Genomic DNA, 20,135 nt, shown 5'->3' on the forward strand with positions numbered 1-20,135 from the left:
CATAAAAGTATTTTTAGGACTTTTGTCGTAAAGATGAGTATTTTCTTGGGACCAAAAATACAGCACATAATTGAGTATTTTACCGTTAAGCTCACTGAAGCTGAGTTATTTTACAAAGTGTTCCTAAGCTCATAATTTACTCATATTCGTTTCCTGAGTTTCTTAAAATAATATTTTTGTACCACATTAATTTTCATCTCGGAGAATTAACGAACGAGAGTGTATTTATTTAGTATGCAGTTATAGTACGTTATCTTAGCATTTTACTATCTTATAATCCAAATATTAACTATTCATTCATTCATTCATAGTGCTCTGCCCAAGAACATGTCTTTCACTTCAAACCCAGCTTTCTCCAATTTTTGCTATTTCTTGTCTTCCTCTTTGTCTCCGCATATGATCTATGTATCTTGTCGACCTGGTTGGCGAGTTGGTATAGCGCTGGCCTTCTATGCCCAAGGTTGCGGGTTCGATCCCGGGCCAGGTGAATGGCATTTAAGTGTGCTTAAATGCGACAGGCTCATGTCAGTAGATTTACTGGCATGTAAAAGAACTCCTGCGGGACAAAATTCCGGCACATCCGGCGACGCTGATATAACCTCTGCAGTTGCGAGCGTCGTTAAATAAAACATAACATTAACATCTATGTATCTTAATGTCGTCTATCATCTGATATAGTCTTCTGCCACGAACTCTTCTCCCGTTCACCATTCCTTCCAGTGCATTCTTCAGTAGGCAGTTTATTCTCAACCAGTGACTCAGCCAATTCTTTTTCCTCTTTCTGATCACTTACAGCATCATTCTTTCTTCGTCTACTCTTTCCAACACATCTTCGTTTCTTACTCTTCTCCATATCCACATTTAAAATGTTTCTATTCGCTTCCCTTCACTTCGTCGTAATGTCCGTGTTTCTACGCCATACAATGCTACACTCGACACAAAGCACTTCACTACTCTCCTTCTTAGTTCTTTCTCCAAAGGTCCGCAGAAGTTGCTCCTTTTTCTATGCTCATATTAATGGTGTTAAAATAGATAAAGTGAATAAACTAAGAAATAAATGCAATCAAAAATGGGGTAATGAGCCAAACGGATTATGTGGCGCTGTTGTAAAAGTTGTTCCTTCTGAGATTCAAGCAATCTCATAAGCAATAAAAAGTTTACTTATCGGAGTGCATCCGTTATCAACACACTTTTTAAATAATACCTAGTTATAAGGCATTATAACATCTTATTTCAAGTGGCATCGTTTCGTGCAAAAGAAATACATAAAGTCAATTCTACGCCATCATTTAAAGTTCAAGCATAGGCTTATCATTTACAGTAATTGAAAATCTTCCTCCAGCTGAGAGTAAAAGCCTTCCATTCATAAAAGTATAAAATTATATTTTATTTCAAACGCTGACCAATTGTCTATTAGGTCTAATATAGTATCAATCTTAAAAGTAGAATTGACTGAACAATTCTAGAAAATATTGCATAATAATAAAAGTTAAATTCATAGTTTTAAATAAAACTTTCAATATGATTCAGGAGAAAACCATTTACAACATAGGTGCAAAAAGTTATTATCCAGTAAGTAATTACAAAACTGTATTCAGATTTAATTCAATATTTGTTTCTAACAAGTGCAGCAAGCGCACGGTATGGCTAGTTTTAAATATATCTACAAATACTCTTAGCTAATCGATTATATGTCGTGCAAAGCTGTAACTCTCACGCATAACGTGCTGACGATATTTGCTATCGATCTCACCTTGTTGATATCTCATTTTTCCCTTTACCTCATCTAAAACTTTGTCTCTTGCAGATCCATACAGTATTACAGTATTACTTACCAAAATTTTTGTAATGTTGTTTGTGTAGTAGAACATAATATAAAATACATAGCTATACCTTCCTCCTCAACAAAAAAGTACTTTTCTCCCAGTCGTGAATAAAAGGGAAACGATCTGATCAGATTTTACTGTGTTTCATTCATAACGAGCCGCCGCTTACTGCAGACCCAAGCGGACTTACGTCTTGCAAGAACCGCATACAGACACTACAGCTAGAACAGAGTTCGTTCCACCTGACTGAGGTTGTGTTGATAGTTTGAGAGCACGAGTTGCCCACCCATGTCCATGCACAATAATTTTTGGCTGACCGACACTACTGTTTCTGTATACAACAGAAACACACTCTATAGCATACATCGGCAAAATGTACCTTCCTAATACACCAGCAGAACGCAACAAGTTCAGCACTCAAATGGAAGAGGTGAAAGGGGATGAGTACGCTTCCCCTTCAATGTACAGTACAGTCCGGACTATAATCTTAGAAATACAACGTTGATCACCGTGATTATTATTGATATGTTTTCATTTATTATCTTCGTCACTTTTCAGAAATTTCGTAGAACAATGACTGATAAAATATAACAGAACAAAACCGAGACAGTAATTCAAATAAAGATGGGACTTGAGTAACTGAGGAGTAAAATTACATATGACTCATTTTAATTATAAAGTAAGATACTCATCTGTAATACGAGTTCTTTTTTATATTGCAATGTTCATTTTTTGTAAAAAAAAAGTTCACATTATAATGTAATGTGGAGCCATGAATGGCTGTGATTATGGCTGCGTAAAATCTCAGATTAGCGTATTTGAATTTGTTCAGCAATTTTAAAATATTAACACCTTTCGAATCTTTATACTGTGTTTAAAAAAAATGTCATTTAAGAGATATACAACTTCCTATTGTAATTCAGACCTTACTATCATTATTCCTAAGCCAAATTGATTTCCATGCAATTGGAAATCAATTTCGATTTTTTAAATTGAACGAATCTTTTGTTATGAAAATCTATTTGCAGTTCGTTCAAGAGATCAATGCAATAATGTAATTTGACATGTAATATACAGTATTGCCAAATGAGTGTAAGAAAGGAAATTAAATACCTTCAGAGGCGTATTTATTTAACTATACCTCTCTTCTCATTACCGGAGCGATACCGGGGTGTTACTCGCCAGATGTCGTTGGTGCATCGGGTTATTGGGATGTGCGCAGTGGAAGACTTAAAGAATAAACAGTGTGAATTTATGGTAACAAATATAATTAACAAATAATAAATAACAAGTATATGAATGAGTTAATGGAATGAAACATGAATATGTGAAGTTGAATAAAGAAAAATAATATTCTAAACTGATCTCAAACACAACAATAAATATAGTTAAGAACTTTCGATACTTTGATCGTTAATCGGCCAATATACTTTCAAAGTCATAATTCATTCTAATTGGCAAGTTCCAAAATGTTCATGACCTACAAAATATTCCACACTGGATCACTCACACAACATCTCAACCAACATATAAAACTTAACATCAATGTCCAGCGATTTCCATAAACTCTTACTCAATGCCCAATTAGATTTTAAAAGTTATATCTAAAGTCTAACTGGTAGACTCAACACATTGACTCGATAACCCACAGAAAATAATCCCTAGTGAAACAGTCACACACACATACTCAATGTGCACATAATTAGCTAAATCTCGACTCTTAATTACAATCTACACATAGGGTAAACATTAGTAATTTCGTGATAATTTCATGAAAATTAATTTAAAATTCAAATGTGTAAATATATCCTTCTTGTGATTTTTTCATCTAAAGGACGATAATTTGCTGTACAAATCTGGAGACATAAAAGATTGGGCACGTTCTTGAACAAGTGCCAAAAATCACTTTTACAACTTAAGCTAAAAGGTTGGTTATTTCGTGATAATCTTGGTAATTTCGTGCTATTACATTGATAATTTCGTGAGAGGTAGAAGAATTGTGGAAAAATTTCTTAAAATCAAATGAAATTCTCATATATTGTTACAAGACTTCAAACATAGTAATTCCGTCTAATATTCAAAGCAAGAAAGCATAGAAATACATATCAACACATAATAAGAATGAAATCATAGTAAAAATTCAAATTGAAAAGGGATCTTCTTTGCCCTGAAAGGGTGAACACTTATATTACGGACTTTACTATAGCCTATATTACTAGGGTAACTCCAAAAGTAATGCATAACATTTCTTTAAAAATTATATTTTTATCCTACAGCTTTGATATTTTCACAGAATGTAGCTGCAACCTTTAGGAACAAAATGTCACTTTTCTACATAATCTTCTAACCTCGTTCCGCGAAGGGAACCTTCAGTTTACCAAAGAGATGGTAATCGCACGGCGCCAGTTCAGGACTGTAAGGCGGATGTTTCAATGTTGTCTATCCGAATTTTCTGATCTGGTCTGTGGCCTTGTGACTGACATATGGCTGTGCGTTGTCGTGCAATAGCAGAATATCCTGCTTCTGCCGATGTCGTCGAACACGACTCAGTCGATCTTGAAGTTTCTTGAGATTTGCAACATAAGCGTCAGAATTAATGGTGGTTCCGTGTGGCATGATGTCCATAAGCAAACGTCCTTCTGAATGGAAAAACACAGTACCGGTAGCCATAATTGTTCCTGCCGAAGGTGTACTTTTTAATTCCTATTTCTTTGGTGAATTTGCATGATGCCACGCCATTGTCTGCCTCTGTGTCCTGTCCAAAATAGTGGGGCCGTATTTCATCTCCTGTCACAATTCTTGCAAGTAAGTCATCTAGCACTTTTGATTGGCACTTAGCATGATAACAAATAAAACAGAAGCTACACTGAACCTATTGCGTCTCCCTTTTCTTTTTTGTTATCACATCTTATCTTCAGATTTCTAAAATTCGTATTGTAATACATTTTATACTATTTTAAAAATTGTAACACTTAATGCTCAACAAAATTTCGCCTCAAACAGCTAAGATTTCTATCAGTAAAGCTAAGCCTATATGGCGACTACAGCTGTATCTAAAATTCCAAAAATATTTCCTAAAATTTCATGAAGAGACAATAAATCTTTGTACCAAATATCATATGCTTACCTTTAGTAATAAACCTGTAATGTAATTACAAATATCCACAAAATTTCTACGCCTGAGAAGTCGACGCTAACTTGCTCTCTCCAAACATAAAAGCTCACTGAATCAGCTACAATAGTTCCACAAAGCGTCGCTGTATGTTTCTGTAAACTGGACAACATATGCAATCCCTTGGCGGAAATTTGAATCTCGTAACACCATCGGTTAGTTCACGAAGAGCAAAGAAAAAGTATCACGAAATAACCACTACCACGAAATTACCAATGTTCACTGTACTATAAATGTCTGTACTATCACAATGAACCTGATACCAGAGAGAGAGAGAGAGAGAGAGAGAGAGAGAAAGAAATATATAAAGAACGACAATGGCTCCGAATTCACATACCCATTTAAATAACAAACTGGAATTCAATATACTCAGAATTATAAGTCGAATCGCGTAGAAAGTAATACTCAATTTGGAATACAATGTACTAGAATAATCAAGAAAGCAATTTGACTGGAGCTTCGTTACATACTTTATTACGATATAACCAATACCTTTAATTAATCAGCACAATTCGCCAGGCTATCTTGGAACTTCAATACGACGTATCTATACAATATCCGCGTATCCTAATACGCACGCAAAATCAAACCGCGAAACCACTTCGCCTAATCTGTAACATTCTATCGCCAATACGACGTAACTCGCGACGACTACAAAACCTCACACAATCTCTCCCAATACGACGTAACTAGCCACGACTACAAAACCTCACGTAATCTCTCTTACACGAACCAAGACATCATCACTAGCGAATGCTCTCCATATGCAATTCAGCAAATATGTCGTAAGCAAATGTAACAAAGTACTACAACAAGTTCGTAATTTTGACTTAACTACTCCATGATAAATCCAAATCCAACCTTATACATCACGACTGACTTCCTGAATGAAGTTAACTGTTCGACATGTTCTCCAAACAACCTTCCGCGTCGAGCGTGAATTCCTAAGTGAAGTTAACTATTCCACTAGCTCTAGAAGCAACCTTCCACGTCGAGAGTAAATTCCTGAGTGAATTTAACATGTTCTCCAAACAACCTTCCGCGTCGAGACTGGTTTCCTGAGTGAAGTCAACTAATCTACCTGTTCTCGAAACGACCTTCCACGTCGAGAGTGAATTCCTGAGTGAAGTTAACTGCTATTCCACTAATTCTCGAAACGATCTTCCACGTCGAGAGTGAGCTCCTAAGTAAATTTAACTATTGCACTTGTTCTCGAAACAATTTCCGCGTCGAGAGTGAATTCCTGAGTAAAGTTAACTGCTATTCCACTAATTCTCGAAACGACCTTCCACGTCGAGAGTGACCTCCTGAGTGAAGTTCTTTCCTACTAAACGTAAAAACGAAACCTCGGTCCTCTCTCCGTCAATTGTTTCAAACCCTAGCCGGCCAATAGGAATTTAAATATGAAAATGGAAAGGGAAAAGATGGCGCTATCGACGGTGTCCCAGCAATGCGAACTCTGATGTAGCAGACGAGATGATCCGCTGATGCGGCGAGTTCGGCTCACTTCTTTCCTAATAAATTTTGATTCCGTAAATCTGTAGTAAGTAAAAAAAAAAAAAAAAAAAAAAAAGAATTGATTCTGTCGTATATATTAACTATATTTTTATTGTTTCCTTGAAGCTATCGATTTAGTTTGTTGAAGTGTTTTCAAATTTCGGGAAGGGATGTCAAATCTAGCAGCCAATTTTCGTCCTCCAATTCGGGAATTTCTGTATCCTATAAACGTTAATTATTATTTTATTAACATAATTGAGGGGTTTGCCGGAAAAAGGGCGTATACGTCAATATGACGAATTGAGATACATGCAATATAAGATTTTAAAACGCACCTGAATAAAATGTTATACACTCACGCAGCCCTGTCCTGCAGGTATGTACAGTACAATCAAAACAAAATTTCGCTACTATAATTATTCACTACATTTTAAACCGTTTTCCCGAAGAAGGGCGTATAGGTCTATCCGCCTTTCTTCCGGCAAAGCCCTCAATTATTGAAATCTTAGAGCGTCGTAATATATTTCAAACATAGGCGACAAATACCGGTACTTAAAAACAATAATGACTACACCTTTTCCTTCATAAAAGCAGAAGTTATTTTGCGCATGTCAAAAAACCGAAGAAGCATTTCTGTAAGGTTAAGCCACCTTACAGCTGTATAATACGACAAATCTGGTATTCTGCCCCCATACCTTGTAGGAGTTTTCGAAATTGTCGATATTTTAATTACTTTGATTGTATTTTGTTCATGGTGTCAACAACCAACTCCATAACATTTTTCATATTTCTTGTTTTGCTCCACGGTCCCTATTGGTAAATTATAGAATGGACGAAAGATATATTGTCAATGTTTAATTGTGGAATTATACGAAATAAATTATAAATTTTAGCATAATTATAACATTGACATATCTTTTGCAAGGATCGATATTCTGGTCGAAATTGACGTTTCCGTGGGATTTTCAATGGTCTTGAACTACAAGTCCGTTGTGAGTGGGAGTATAACCTCTTCTACTCCCCTTCACTTGCATCGTTTTATAGGAGCTGGCTCGCGATTCATAGAATGTCGATGTATGCTCTATAATGTGCAAAGCTACGTCTCGTCTATATATTATGCACCAGGGGTTTTTTTATCTCTTAATCCATTTTTTTCGTGGATCATGCAGAAAACTCGCTCTCTTTGCCAATATGTCAATACGTTCAATCATACGATGCCTATTGTCTTTGTATTCCGCAAGACGAAACCTAAAGAGTTTACTGTTTGAGACTTTCTTTAAACCCTTTAAAATATATTATTCGTTTGCATAATTTCAAGGGTTTAAGAAGTATAGGTACATATATTTTTAATTATATTTTTAATTTTGTAATAATTTTCTTCTCGTCACACTTACATCAAATTCATCTACTGTTCTCCAACCAGGAGATTAACCGTGGAAGGAATGTGCTTACTATTGCGTCATCTATTGGAGTGATGTAGATAGATAATTACCGTTATAATGTCAGTTTAAAAAACATGCGCTCTCCTGCATATGTTATTTCCTGTATGGAGGGATTAAAAGATCAGAGATTAACCGTGATCTAATTTTGTAACTAGGGTATTATACATATGTATCAGTGTTGTCGTTTGTGCTTTGAGAGTAGCCAATGGAGATGTGTGTACCCACGTGTGTGACCTTATGACATCAATATTCATTCACAGCATTACCCCGCTGCGTCTCCTTCCCCTGAGACTTTCTCCTGGTTGGAATACAGTATCACTTTTTTTTTTTTTTGTAAGTGGTAAATTTGATATTTTAGGAGTTAAAACAAGTATATCTTTGTGTGCGGCTTTATTACTTTCCTTACGTATTTAGAGTAAGGTTCCTTTACTGAACTTAATTACGGATACTTTACAAATATGTAATTCTTCGGGCTTCACTTCTTGAACACATTCCGAACTGAGTACACGTTACACATAGATGGAACGATACGTACAGTACGTTAAGTCCGCTTTGCCTATAGTAGGCCTACTCATCATCGAAGTTTTCATTTTAAGTCGCTACAGGATAATTGAAGGGTTGATAGGAAAAACAACCCATGTCAGTTTTAGCCGAAAATGAGATATTGGTACTAATGGAAAGCTAAAATCATGTGGCGTCTGTGTATGCTTAAAATACAAGCAATATATTTATAAAGCATTGGGGTATTTATACCTATACTTTAAGTTTCTTATCCTTTTACATAACGAGATATAATGTTTTTCGCTCCCCTGAAAAAAGTGTTTTTTTGACATGGGTTGTTTTTCCTATCAACCCTTCAATTGCATATAGTTCATGTATAATCAACTCTTAATTGAAAGTGAATACCTCGCTTACACAAATTTAATCTCACAATAGTTCGGTATGGTAGGATCTCTCACACAAGCTTCTTATAATGCCTGAAACCATTCAGTTGCATTTTTCCTCCCGAAACTTGCATTTTTATTAAACATTTACAGAATATTATTAGGGTTGTATTTTATATTACTTATTACAAATCAGAAAAAGTCACTGCTGTATTACGTACTACAAGAGTCCAATGGTCAGTGCTAGGAACAATGATTTACAGCATTGTGACCATTATTAATTTAATAATAATTATTATTAATTTAATTTATTTATTTATCAAATACCCTAGTAAAGCCTTGGTTTTTCTGAACCGACGCATGCGACGTGCGGGGTGCGAGGCCCGCCTCGTACAAATCCGGACTACACGAGAGATAGTGAGTGGTTTCTATTGCTGCGATGTGCACAGACTTAGCATCTCACAGTTACAGAAACCACTCACTATCTCTCGTGTAGTCCGGATTTGCGCGAGGCGGGCCTTGCATCTCGTACGTCGCATGCGTCGGTTCAGAAAAAAAAAAAAAAGACTTAAGACGCTGAGGTTCAACTACACGTAGCTGCTTGTAATTTCAGCCTCCAATGTTGCCGGTCTTCTCATAAGTGGTGTTGCAGATGTGATGTTACTTTTATCTCTCTTATTTATATTCATATAATGCTTGAGCGGGTTTTTTTTTCCCCCACCAAGTGGTTGTAATTTAGAAACTTGTTCCCGTTTTCTCTCCTGGGGCAAACTTTCAACATGTCCACATCATTGAAAAGAAAGACATTCCAGATGTTGCAAGGTCGATTTGTCTAGTTGAATTTTCTCGTATAATTATACTGCATTCTATACATTCACACTACGTCTTAGGACTATGCCACCATGTGTAGCTACAGCACTGATTCTTTATTTTAATTTTATTTTTATGTAAGGATCCATCTTTCTCCTCCGTGTATGATAATGTTTTCACTGACTTCTAGGATCCCCTTCTTTGTTGTCCTAAAGAGGGCATAGGCTTGTAGCATTTAGTTGTAAAACCACGTCCACAATAATAATGCAACCGAACTTCGTGCCGTAACTACGTCGCGTTCGTATCTGAACGTATCCACGCTTCCGTGTCCAACCGAGCGCGTTCAGTGGATTGTTGGTTTTTCGCCGGCGTTGTACAGTGGTCGGAAGACATCTTTGACACGAAAAACCCATTTTACGATTCTTTTATGAATGGGCCGATGAGTTCATCGATCAATGTCCAGCGATGTAGATAAAAACTGAATAAAAACTCGTCAATTCATCAGTAGTGCGACCGCAAAGTCAACCTATCAAATTTTACTGTTTTAATGTGATTTCGACTTTTTTCATGATTTTTCTCCTATTGAAAACATCGAAATGTTTAATTATTAACGAGTGACACTTTTATTAGGACCTTTAAGAGTACTAATTCTTTACCTAGATATTTTTATTCTCTCACTAGGCTTACTTTAATTAAATTCCGAACTTTGGTACTAGCCTAAAGCGCCCGGCGTTGCCCGGGTTTTCCTTTTTGCTTCTAGTCCGCCAATAAATGAAGTGCAGGGCAAGGAGCTAGTTAAGGATGGTCCACAATAAACCGGTAACGGCAACGACAACGAGAATGAGAACGGAAATAGGTATTGTTAAAATAAATGTATTTAAATGTAAGCATTTACAATTAACGAGAAGCTTGCCGGAGCCCAGTAATGGGAACATGAAAGACAATTGTGAATGCTCACATTTAAATACATTTATTTTAACAATATTTCCGTTCTCGTTGTCGTTTCAGTTCCCGGTTTATTGTGGACCAGCCTTTACCGCTGTGAGTGTACGTACTTTCGGAATAGAAGCAGACGTAGGTGTTGAGGTTATTTTTAGTTAGTTATTTAACGACGCTGTATCAACTACTAGGTTATTTACCGTCGATGAGATTAGTGATAGCGAGATGGTATTTGGCGAGATGAGCCCAAGGATTCACCATAGATTACCCGATATTCACCTTACGGTTTGGGAAAACCTCGGAAAAACCCAACCAGGTAATCAGCCCAAGCAGGGATCGAACCCGCGCCCGAGCGCAAATTCAGACCGGCAGGCAAGCGCGTTAACCGACTGAGCCATGCCGGTGGCTACGTAGGTATTGAAGTTGATGTGTCTGTGATTGGTAAATAGCTACGCACGTCCTGTGTGATAGTGTAGTTTAGTTTTTAGTTTGTGCAAAAGAATGCATAAACTCACGAAATTTAATTCGCAAAGATTTGTCTTTATTTGACAATCTGATTGTTAGTTTCATTAAATGTAAGTAACATATGTTCGAAACAGAAAAGGTCATTTGTGAGAACGCTGTAACCCTATATCATTGATACGAAATTTTAGGTTTTCAATGTAACTGTGTCTAGAAGAAGACTTGGGGATATTTCAGATGCCAAGTCTAAGTACACAGAGGACTCGAATTGTCTTCCTTTGAGCATATCTTTTTTTCGTTTAATTGTGGATATATACTCATACTTTTGCGTATCTAATGGCTTAATCATACTCTGTACCGGTTATTAAAAAAATCCATTAAATGCTTAAGCAAATAAGGTCATGTTTTTAATGTTAATGATTCTAGAAACATGTATAACCCTTGGAAATATCTAAGATTATTTTTACACTATCATGTCAGGCCAACATTTTCTATAGGCCTACTTGTACATTTAGAAACAAAAGTATTATTATTTTTACAATATTATGTCAGGCCTACATTTTCTATACTTGTACATTTAGAAAGGAAGTATGATTATTTTTACACTATTATGTCAGGCCTACATTTTCTATACTTGTACATTTAGAAAGAAAGTAAAATTTCTCATTTCAGGAGGTCAATGCGTTCTGGATGCCTCCATAAACAGCTTCGTCCACATGGTTATGTACTCCTATTACTTCATCACCAATGCGTTCCCAGAATATAAAAAGAATATCTGGTGGAAGAAATACATCACCCAGATGCAGCTGGTAAGCAATCTAATGATCTCCGTGCACACAGACACACACACACCCACTCACACACATTATAAACCAACACGCTTTGGAAACCACGACTTTGATCATATTGACAAAACATTTCAGGAGAACTGTTTTCCTACGGCATGGATTTTCATATAATTTTTAGTGTGTATTCCATATAAAAATATAGAGGTATGTCGAAAATTTCGCGGCATTTGGTTCAAAATTTTGAGTAAAAATATTTGAATTTATATTTACTCAAATTTAAGAAAACAATCTTTTACTCGTCCGCCAATTATACTTTAATTTCCGTTTCTTTATGTAACCGCGGAAAGAAATAATGCAGATATAAAAATGTGTCCACTTTACTCTCTCCTTACTCTTTTTTAAGACAGGCCTATAGATTAAAATATCATACGATTTAAACATTAAAAAAATACTGGCATAAAAATTTGTAATTGTAACCAAAATAATGCCACAGTAATTTCCACAAGCAAAATTGTTCAAGGTGTTACGGAATAAGAAACCAATCAGCAATTTTGTAAAAGTGAAATTTTGATTTTATCTGCAGACAAACAGTTGAAACTATATATTCAAAGATAAACCACACATGTTAGGCCAATTATACAGTATTCATAGTTTGATAAGTCTCCTTTAAGCCAAGCAACAACGCGGTTCGATCACCTGAACCAGCCGTCGTGGTAATAGTCACTGAGGATGGAGAAGTATCTCCGAAACATGTCTGACTATTACTAATTTCTTTAATAATTATATTATATCTATTAGTGTTCATATAACTGTAATATATAATTTTTTACGTTTCTTATCAGTTGAAACTATGTTAATAAATACATGAACATATGGTTTCCTATTTTCCACTCAACATTGAATTTTAGTTCTTGTTTACTTGCTTTCCTCTATTTTGTATTCTGCGACAACAGACCAACACATAGGCTAATTTGAAGGCCTAATTGCAAAAGATATATTACGTTTATTATACTACAGTGGTAAAAAATGAAAATGTTTGATATTTAATCTATTCTTTCCTGTTCTCGAAGTCAGTTGGATTTGAACAATATTGATACAATGAACTTATAATTAAATAAACAAAATACCTCAATATCTCTAAAAGCGATTTTGCTGATTGGTCTGTTGCTGCATAATTCTGTCCAAATATGCATTTCCATAATACTCACAGAAATATTATCTTTTACCAATTTCCAGTTGCAAGTTTGCTATTTCTTAATGTCGAAACAGACATCCTAAGACACCTATTTTTCCGCAAAATGCAAATGTCCCCTTAAGCTCGTAAAATCAAAAGTAGGAGAGTGAAATCTTAAAAGACTCAAATTTTAACGATTTATTCACAGGGAATACTGATTTTTGCATCCTTCTTATTAACTGCATAGTCCAGATCAGTTTACTTAATATCCTAAGGGTGAAATCTAACCATTTTTCGCCTATTCCTACATATGCTAGTGTATTATAGTGATTTTTTAGATGTCAAGTTGAATTTTCTTTTGCAAACTTTGCTTCGAATTTCGAGCATTGACAAATACGACAATTGGCAGTTATTTTCTAACTGTTATATTCCCATCAATAATTTTGGTTTGCAGTAAAGGGAACTGATGAAATGGAAGTATCTATTAAACTTGTGAAATTTGAATGTAATTAATAATTAATTAGTAATACCAGTATTAAAATTAATATCAATACATAATTCAGTTGTGTTGCGTTGTGATTCCAATTCAAAACTAAATTCAGTAAGTATAATTAAATAAGATATAACTTATAGACCTATTTGGTACGAAAGAAACATGCACGTCGTTATTAGACAGAAAAGTAATTTATTTCTTAGCGTTCAGATTTAAATTAAAATATTCAAGAGAGGAAACAGCAGTGACTTAGAAATGTGTATTTTAAGTAGGGTATCAGGTCGGCTCTTCTGATGGTCAAGACTTGAGCCACCCCTGCCCAAGCAGAAGGCCTTGCCCCACTGGGGATTTACGGCTTTATTATTATTATTATTATTATTATTATTATTATTATTATTATTATTATTATTATACGTTTCAAAGTTGTATTCTGTTTTCGGAATTCCAGAATCCTTGAGCAGACAAAATACATTTTTAGGTTAGGTCTTATGAATTATAAACTGTTTAGTCAAAGCAATGAATTTCATGCTGACAGACAAAATACATTTTAATAACTTATTAGATCATACTGATCTACTAATTACCAACATAATGTGACAGAGGTCCAGGAGGAAAATACAATCTTTCACAAATTATTGCATCATTTAGAAAATACCTCACAAAATAAGGATAAGAATGATGTGGTAAATAAATAAATAAGCAAGACATTATTATTCATAATACTGTATTATTATTATTATTATTATTATTATTATTATTATTATTATTATTTCAGTACATGGTATTGTGACTTTACTCTTTTTGGTATTGGTTGGCAACTCTGAAGAGATATTCAAATTATTTTAGGAATTACTCTTACGTGATCCTCACGATTCCTTCTACTATGGTACCTGTGATAGAGCAAAATGAATTTAGCGACTGGGAATAAAAGGTCCTAAATAAAACCCTGGTACAAGGATGGGGAAGTAGGTGACGCCACAAGGCATTCAGAAATTAAAAATCAGTACTCAAAAGTCACAGAGAGAAAACATTGCATTGCACTCACCCATTTTATAATTTGCAGATCATAGGTTCTTGTCGAAGATTGCAGGTCCGCTCCATTCAAACTCTGGAATTAAAGTTAGAGTGCGTCATAGATATTGAGATATTGTCGTATGAAGGAAATAAAGGAGTAGGGGAAATGGCAAAGGTAGAGGCCTGTGTAGTAGAAAATAATAATAATAATAATAATAATAATAATAATAATAATAATAATAATAATAATAATAAACAGGAGCGAGCACTGGTGGAAATGGACGCTACAAAGAGTATGTAATAACCAGGGAACGGATTTATATGGACTAAAAATATATGAAATATGTAAATATATATGTAGTTATTTTTACCAAAATATGGAATTAAATATGGATTTTTACCAAAATATGGAATTAAATATGGACTTAAAATTATAAAAAAATGACTATGTACGTTAAATATTGGTACATTTTAATCAAACTAAACAAAAAATATAATGGACGTACCTTATCTTCCAATGTAGTTTCAACAAAACACAATTTTTATTGTCTGTTACCATAACAATAGGTTACAAACATTTCTTTCAAGTGCTGAAAAGTGAATCTTCTTCTATTGTCTCTGAGGATAGATTTATACTGACTAAAAGAGCGTTCGACGTCACAAGAAGTAACTGGTACATAATTCAATTTCACAATGTCTGCTGGGGATAAGTCCAAGTTAATCTTCACTGTTGATTCACCACTCATCACAGCAACAACCTTTTGTAGTTCTTCATATCCAGGGTTTTTTGAAAGTACAGTGTCCACCTTAGCTCTTACTGCATCTGCAACTTTACCTCTACCACGATTCAGTTGTTCCACAGTACTATTTATAATTTCAAAACTTTCAGATAGTGAAAGGTGCCTATTTTGGAGACTTTTGAGCGTTTTTATGATGCATGAAAATGTATGCTGAATGTGAGCTAAGTCATTCTTCACACTTATGTCACAGGTAACTGTTTTCGCAGTATCAATTGAGACTGCATCTTCAGAGTCCAATGCAAGGAGAACATTGTTAATAGAGTCTATATGTTCGGCATAATATTCAACTGCTTCTAGCCATGTACCCCATCTAGTTAAAATTGGCTTTGGTGGCAATGGAATTTCAGGGTACATTTCTTTCAACACGTTAACTCTACTGGGAGCTTTGAGAAATACTTTTTTCACTGATGAAATCAACAAATCTACTTTAGGGAAATTGTCTCTGACCACTTCTGCCACACGATGAAATGCATGCGCCACACAAGTAAAATGAGTCAATTTAGGATATACAACAGATAATGCTTGTCCAGCTTTGACCATATAAGGGGCAGCATCGCTAATAAAGAATAACACATTATCGTACATAATACCCTTTGGCCACAGGATACCCATAGCTTCGTTGAACAGTTTAACTATAGTTTTGTTATTGCACTTTTCTAGAACATCACAATGTAAAAGAATTCGTTCAGAATATTGTTCACTTAACAAACCGATAACTACATTACCAACAAGTCTACCTTCTTTGTCGGGAGTCTCATCAATGGAAACCCAAATTGAACTATCTTTAATTTCATCTCTTATCTTCTGTATTGTCTCATCGTAGATGGATGGAGCATACGTCTTCCTAAGTGTTGACTCATCCGGGATTGTATGTTGAGTATATTTTTCAAGGAATTCCCTGAAGACCTTATTCTTTAGTTTGTAGAGAGGAATATCAGCAGAGATGAGAGAACGGCACAGGTCGATGTTAAACTCAGATCTTACATTCGATGTTGTTGGTTGTGTTAAAAACAATTGTCTCTGCTTGGAATTTAGTTGTTTGTTGGCCTGATGTTTACTAGTTGTAATGTGTTGTTGCACCAGGAACTTTTGTGTAGATGATACTGCACACTGACACAAATTACAAAATAATATTTTATTGTCAGTTGATAAACCATCTTCTTTAAATTCTGAAATGTAACTTGTTAGTTTTGATTTTAAATTGACTGAATGACGTACTTTTGGCATATTTACCGTCTTTATAGTATGATTTACAAAACTGAACCTATGTGTACTCTGACTGGCATTTAACTGTTGAGCTGCACAACTGAAGTCTGTTAAAAATTTTAAATTAAATTAATACAGTTTTGTAACTTACTTTCCCATTGTTGATAGGACTGCTAATTTTCAAATAACTCTGATGTTAAAGGGATTACTGAACATGTGTTTAAATCTCTATTGTTGAAATGTATTTTTAAAAGTTAATGGAATTTTGTTTTGTTTTATTGTTAAACCTAATATAATATGGACTGTTTTATATGAAATATGGAAAATATATGGAAATTAACGAAAATATGTACTAAACTCTAAAATATGGAAAAATATGGAAAATAAAAGTAGGATTTTTCAACCCTACACATTGTGAAACATAAAGATAATGCAAAATATAAATTATATTAGCTTTATAAGTAAATATGTATTTACATATAAATCCTTTCCCTGGTAATAACTAATAATACTGTGTTAACTGTTACATTGATTACATGTTGTTGCGGTGAATTCAGGGATAAAAATATATGTTGCATACAGATATAAAGGATGTTTCTATTACCAAAAACTAGTCAAAAATTCTGAATGTACCTGTTATCAAAGTCGCAACATTAATTGGTGAAATATACCTTTAACTACTTTTACGTATTGAAAAATTAATGAAATTGAGTTTTTTTCCCCCCAATCATGAATAAATCTGTAATCTTGAAAATGTATACGTTAAATATATACTACTTTTGCAGTTGTTTACTATTTTTTTTTAGATTTTGTGAAACTATTACCATTACGTGTTATTAGAAATATAAAATGGCGCCCATAACTTTTGTTTATTTAAACGATTTCCATGGTAACTCAAACAGTTTTTAAGGTATTGCAGTTAAAATTTGCGTGCCACTGTATTTTATACTTGTGAGCAAACCTACCTAGAACTATTGGTCGAACATTTCTTCTTCTTCTTCTCCCTTCAAGGTTTAGGTGATATCACCTGTTCCGGTCTCTATCGTCCAGCCACCTCTTGCGAGGTCTACCCAGATCCCTTTTCCCGATCGGGCGATAATTCATTATCTTCTTTGGTAGCCTATTCTCTGCCATTCTGTCAACATGATCTTTCCATTTTGTTTTATTTTCTTCTACCATGTCGTGTACTGAGAAAATATTGAGATCTGATCTTATTGTTTCATTTTTTATTTTATCGGCTTTAGTGCATCTTCTTACGTATCTCATAAATTTCATCTCTGCTGATTGTATACGTGATTCTTCTTTTTTTGTTATTGTCCATGATTCAGAGCCATATATAAGAGTAGGTACAGCCATAACTTTATAAAATTTCATTTGAGTTTCTTTTCTCGCTTTTCTTCCTAAAGTTCTTCCAATTGTTCCACATATCATCTGAAATCTATTAACTTTCTTCTCAATATCTTTCTCATAATTAAAACTAATATCACATCCTAGATAATTGAAGTGGGATACTTGTTCTAAAATGTTTCCATTTACTATTATCTTAGATCTAACAGGATTTTTCCCTTTAAAAGCCATTATCTTTGTTTTGTTTGCAGATATAGTTAAATTTGAACATTTATATAGTATTTTATATGAATAAATATATTTTTGAAATTAAAAAAAAATGACTTTAAAATATAAATTAAAATGAAAATATTCCTAGTAAATATATTTCAAAGATTCTAGACCATGTTGTTCATATGACATTCAGGAATAAATAGAAAAAGAAATCACTCATAAATACTGAGATTAAGGGAAATTATCAGGGAAACGGCATTTCAATGCAGAAAAAGTTGCTGGCATTTTGAATTGCTAATTACCCGTAACGGTACTCAATCTGAAAATAATATAACATTGCAGAAATGGCGTATATTGAGCATACAAAATTTCAGGGTTACAGATTTTATTTATTGCTGAAAAAAAATTAATTTCACCAATTTCGTAGTACTTCGAAGTACTTAAGAGAGTCTTCCTCAATATTTAACGAATGCTCTTAAATGAAGGTTTTGCATAGTGTATGCAATAAAATATCACTGATGAACTATTAAGTTATTTAAAATTAAATAAACAACAACAAAACTGTGTTAATATATAAATTATAGCAAAATCAGGAATAAAAAATAATATATGTTAATTTGTTCCACAGGTCCAGTTCGTGTTCCTCGTTGTTCACAACATACCCACAGTTATACAGAAAGACTGCGGCTTCCCAGCGCTCGCGGGGGGATTGCTTTTAGTAGAAGGCGCACTCATGTTTTATCTCTTCTCCAAATTCTATGTGAAGACGTATTGGAAGAAAAAGAACAACTGAGTTCTCTGTGGTTTCTTCTCACGGTGTCGTCTGATGTACTACACATGAAGGAATTACAAGGAATTTGAAACTGCGTGACGCAAAAGCTATTTCTTCCGAAACATTTGCAAATTAAACACGTTATTAGTATTAGGAGTTCTTTGCCTCATTTCGACCTTATTGTCCGTCTCGAAAGATCTGAGACGCAGTGTTTGAATAACTGTTAATTTTGCTATTCTTTACATCATTTGTTATTTGTAATTTATTTATTAAATTTTAAGAACACAATAAAACAAGGACCGGTTATGTTTACACAATTTTATTATTTGTCCCTGCAGCGTAACATAAACTAATTAAGACAAGAATGTATTATTACAACTCATATACAAATTAATATTAAATTGAATAATTTCAAGGGAAAAATTGTTCCGGGGCCGGGTATCGATCCCGGGACCTCTGGTTGAACGTATCAGCGCTCTCCCAACTGAGCTACCCGGGAACTCCACCCGACACCGTCTCAACTTTTCCCTTTATATCCACACAACTCGCGTGGGCTGACGAAACGTCAGAGACCCATATCGAGTGCACACAAACTCTGTGTGACTTGGAATTGTGGTTTTCTGTTAACGTACACAGTGACGTATATATTATGAAAATCTACTCTTTCAGGTATTTTTCCCTTGAAATTATTCAAATCTGCTTTACAGGAAGCTTCACCTGAAAGACTAGATTTGCATAATATTAAATTATTTTAATATGTCAAAATATTGATCACTTCTTAGACAATGTACAGAGTGATCCGTTTGAGATTTGAGAAAAGTAAAACGTTACCTATATACAAGAGATTAATGTGCATATCTCTGACAAGCAAACATTCTGATAGGGGCAGATAAAAAAAGTTATTTTTTTTTCTTCCACCATGTCAATAATGTCAAAACAAGTGCCTATAAAAATTTTGACCACACGAGCGCAATTACGAGGGCCGCAAAAAATAACTTTCCCTTGGGCCGTTTACAGAAAAAACCCAATATCATTGGAAAAAATTATTGAAACAGATACAGAAATCGTTGAGCTATTTTTCAGCATATTACCCACCGGAATTGAGATATTTGTCATACCGTGGGATCAACTTTTGTATCCCTGTATCATAGAAGTCTGCTATCTGGGATCGGAACCAGTGTGTGACAACCGTCTGCACCTATCTGTTGTTCCCATGGTATGACAACTTTCTCAATTCCAATGGATTTATTTTATTTTATTGGGTTATTTTACGACGCTGTATCAACATCTAGGTTA

At 34.5% G+C, this 20,135-nt stretch overlaps 1 protein-coding gene across 2 annotated transcripts in view; it reads left to right on the plus strand.

Annotated features, from left to right (window-relative positions):
* Positions 1-19,151, plus strand: part of LOC138710596 (very long chain fatty acid elongase 7-like) — a 76,324-nt gene extending 57,173 nt beyond the window's left edge. For both annotated transcript variants that reach the window (XM_069841597.1, XM_069841596.1), the window contains 2 exons: positions 11,705-11,841; positions 18,696-19,151. In XM_069841597.1, coding sequence (XP_069697698.1) covers positions 11,705-11,841; positions 18,696-18,860 — 302 coding nt within the window. In that variant the 3' untranslated portion in view covers positions 18,861-19,151. The remainder of the gene's footprint in view (positions 1-11,704; positions 11,842-18,695) is intronic.
* Positions 19,152-20,135: the final 984 nt, after the last annotated feature.

Source organism: Periplaneta americana, chromosome 12, assembly GCF_040183065.1.
Source record: "Periplaneta americana isolate PAMFEO1 chromosome 12, P.americana_PAMFEO1_priV1, whole genome shotgun sequence".
NCBI classification, from domain to species: Eukaryota; Metazoa; Arthropoda; class Insecta; order Blattodea; family Blattidae; genus Periplaneta; species Periplaneta americana.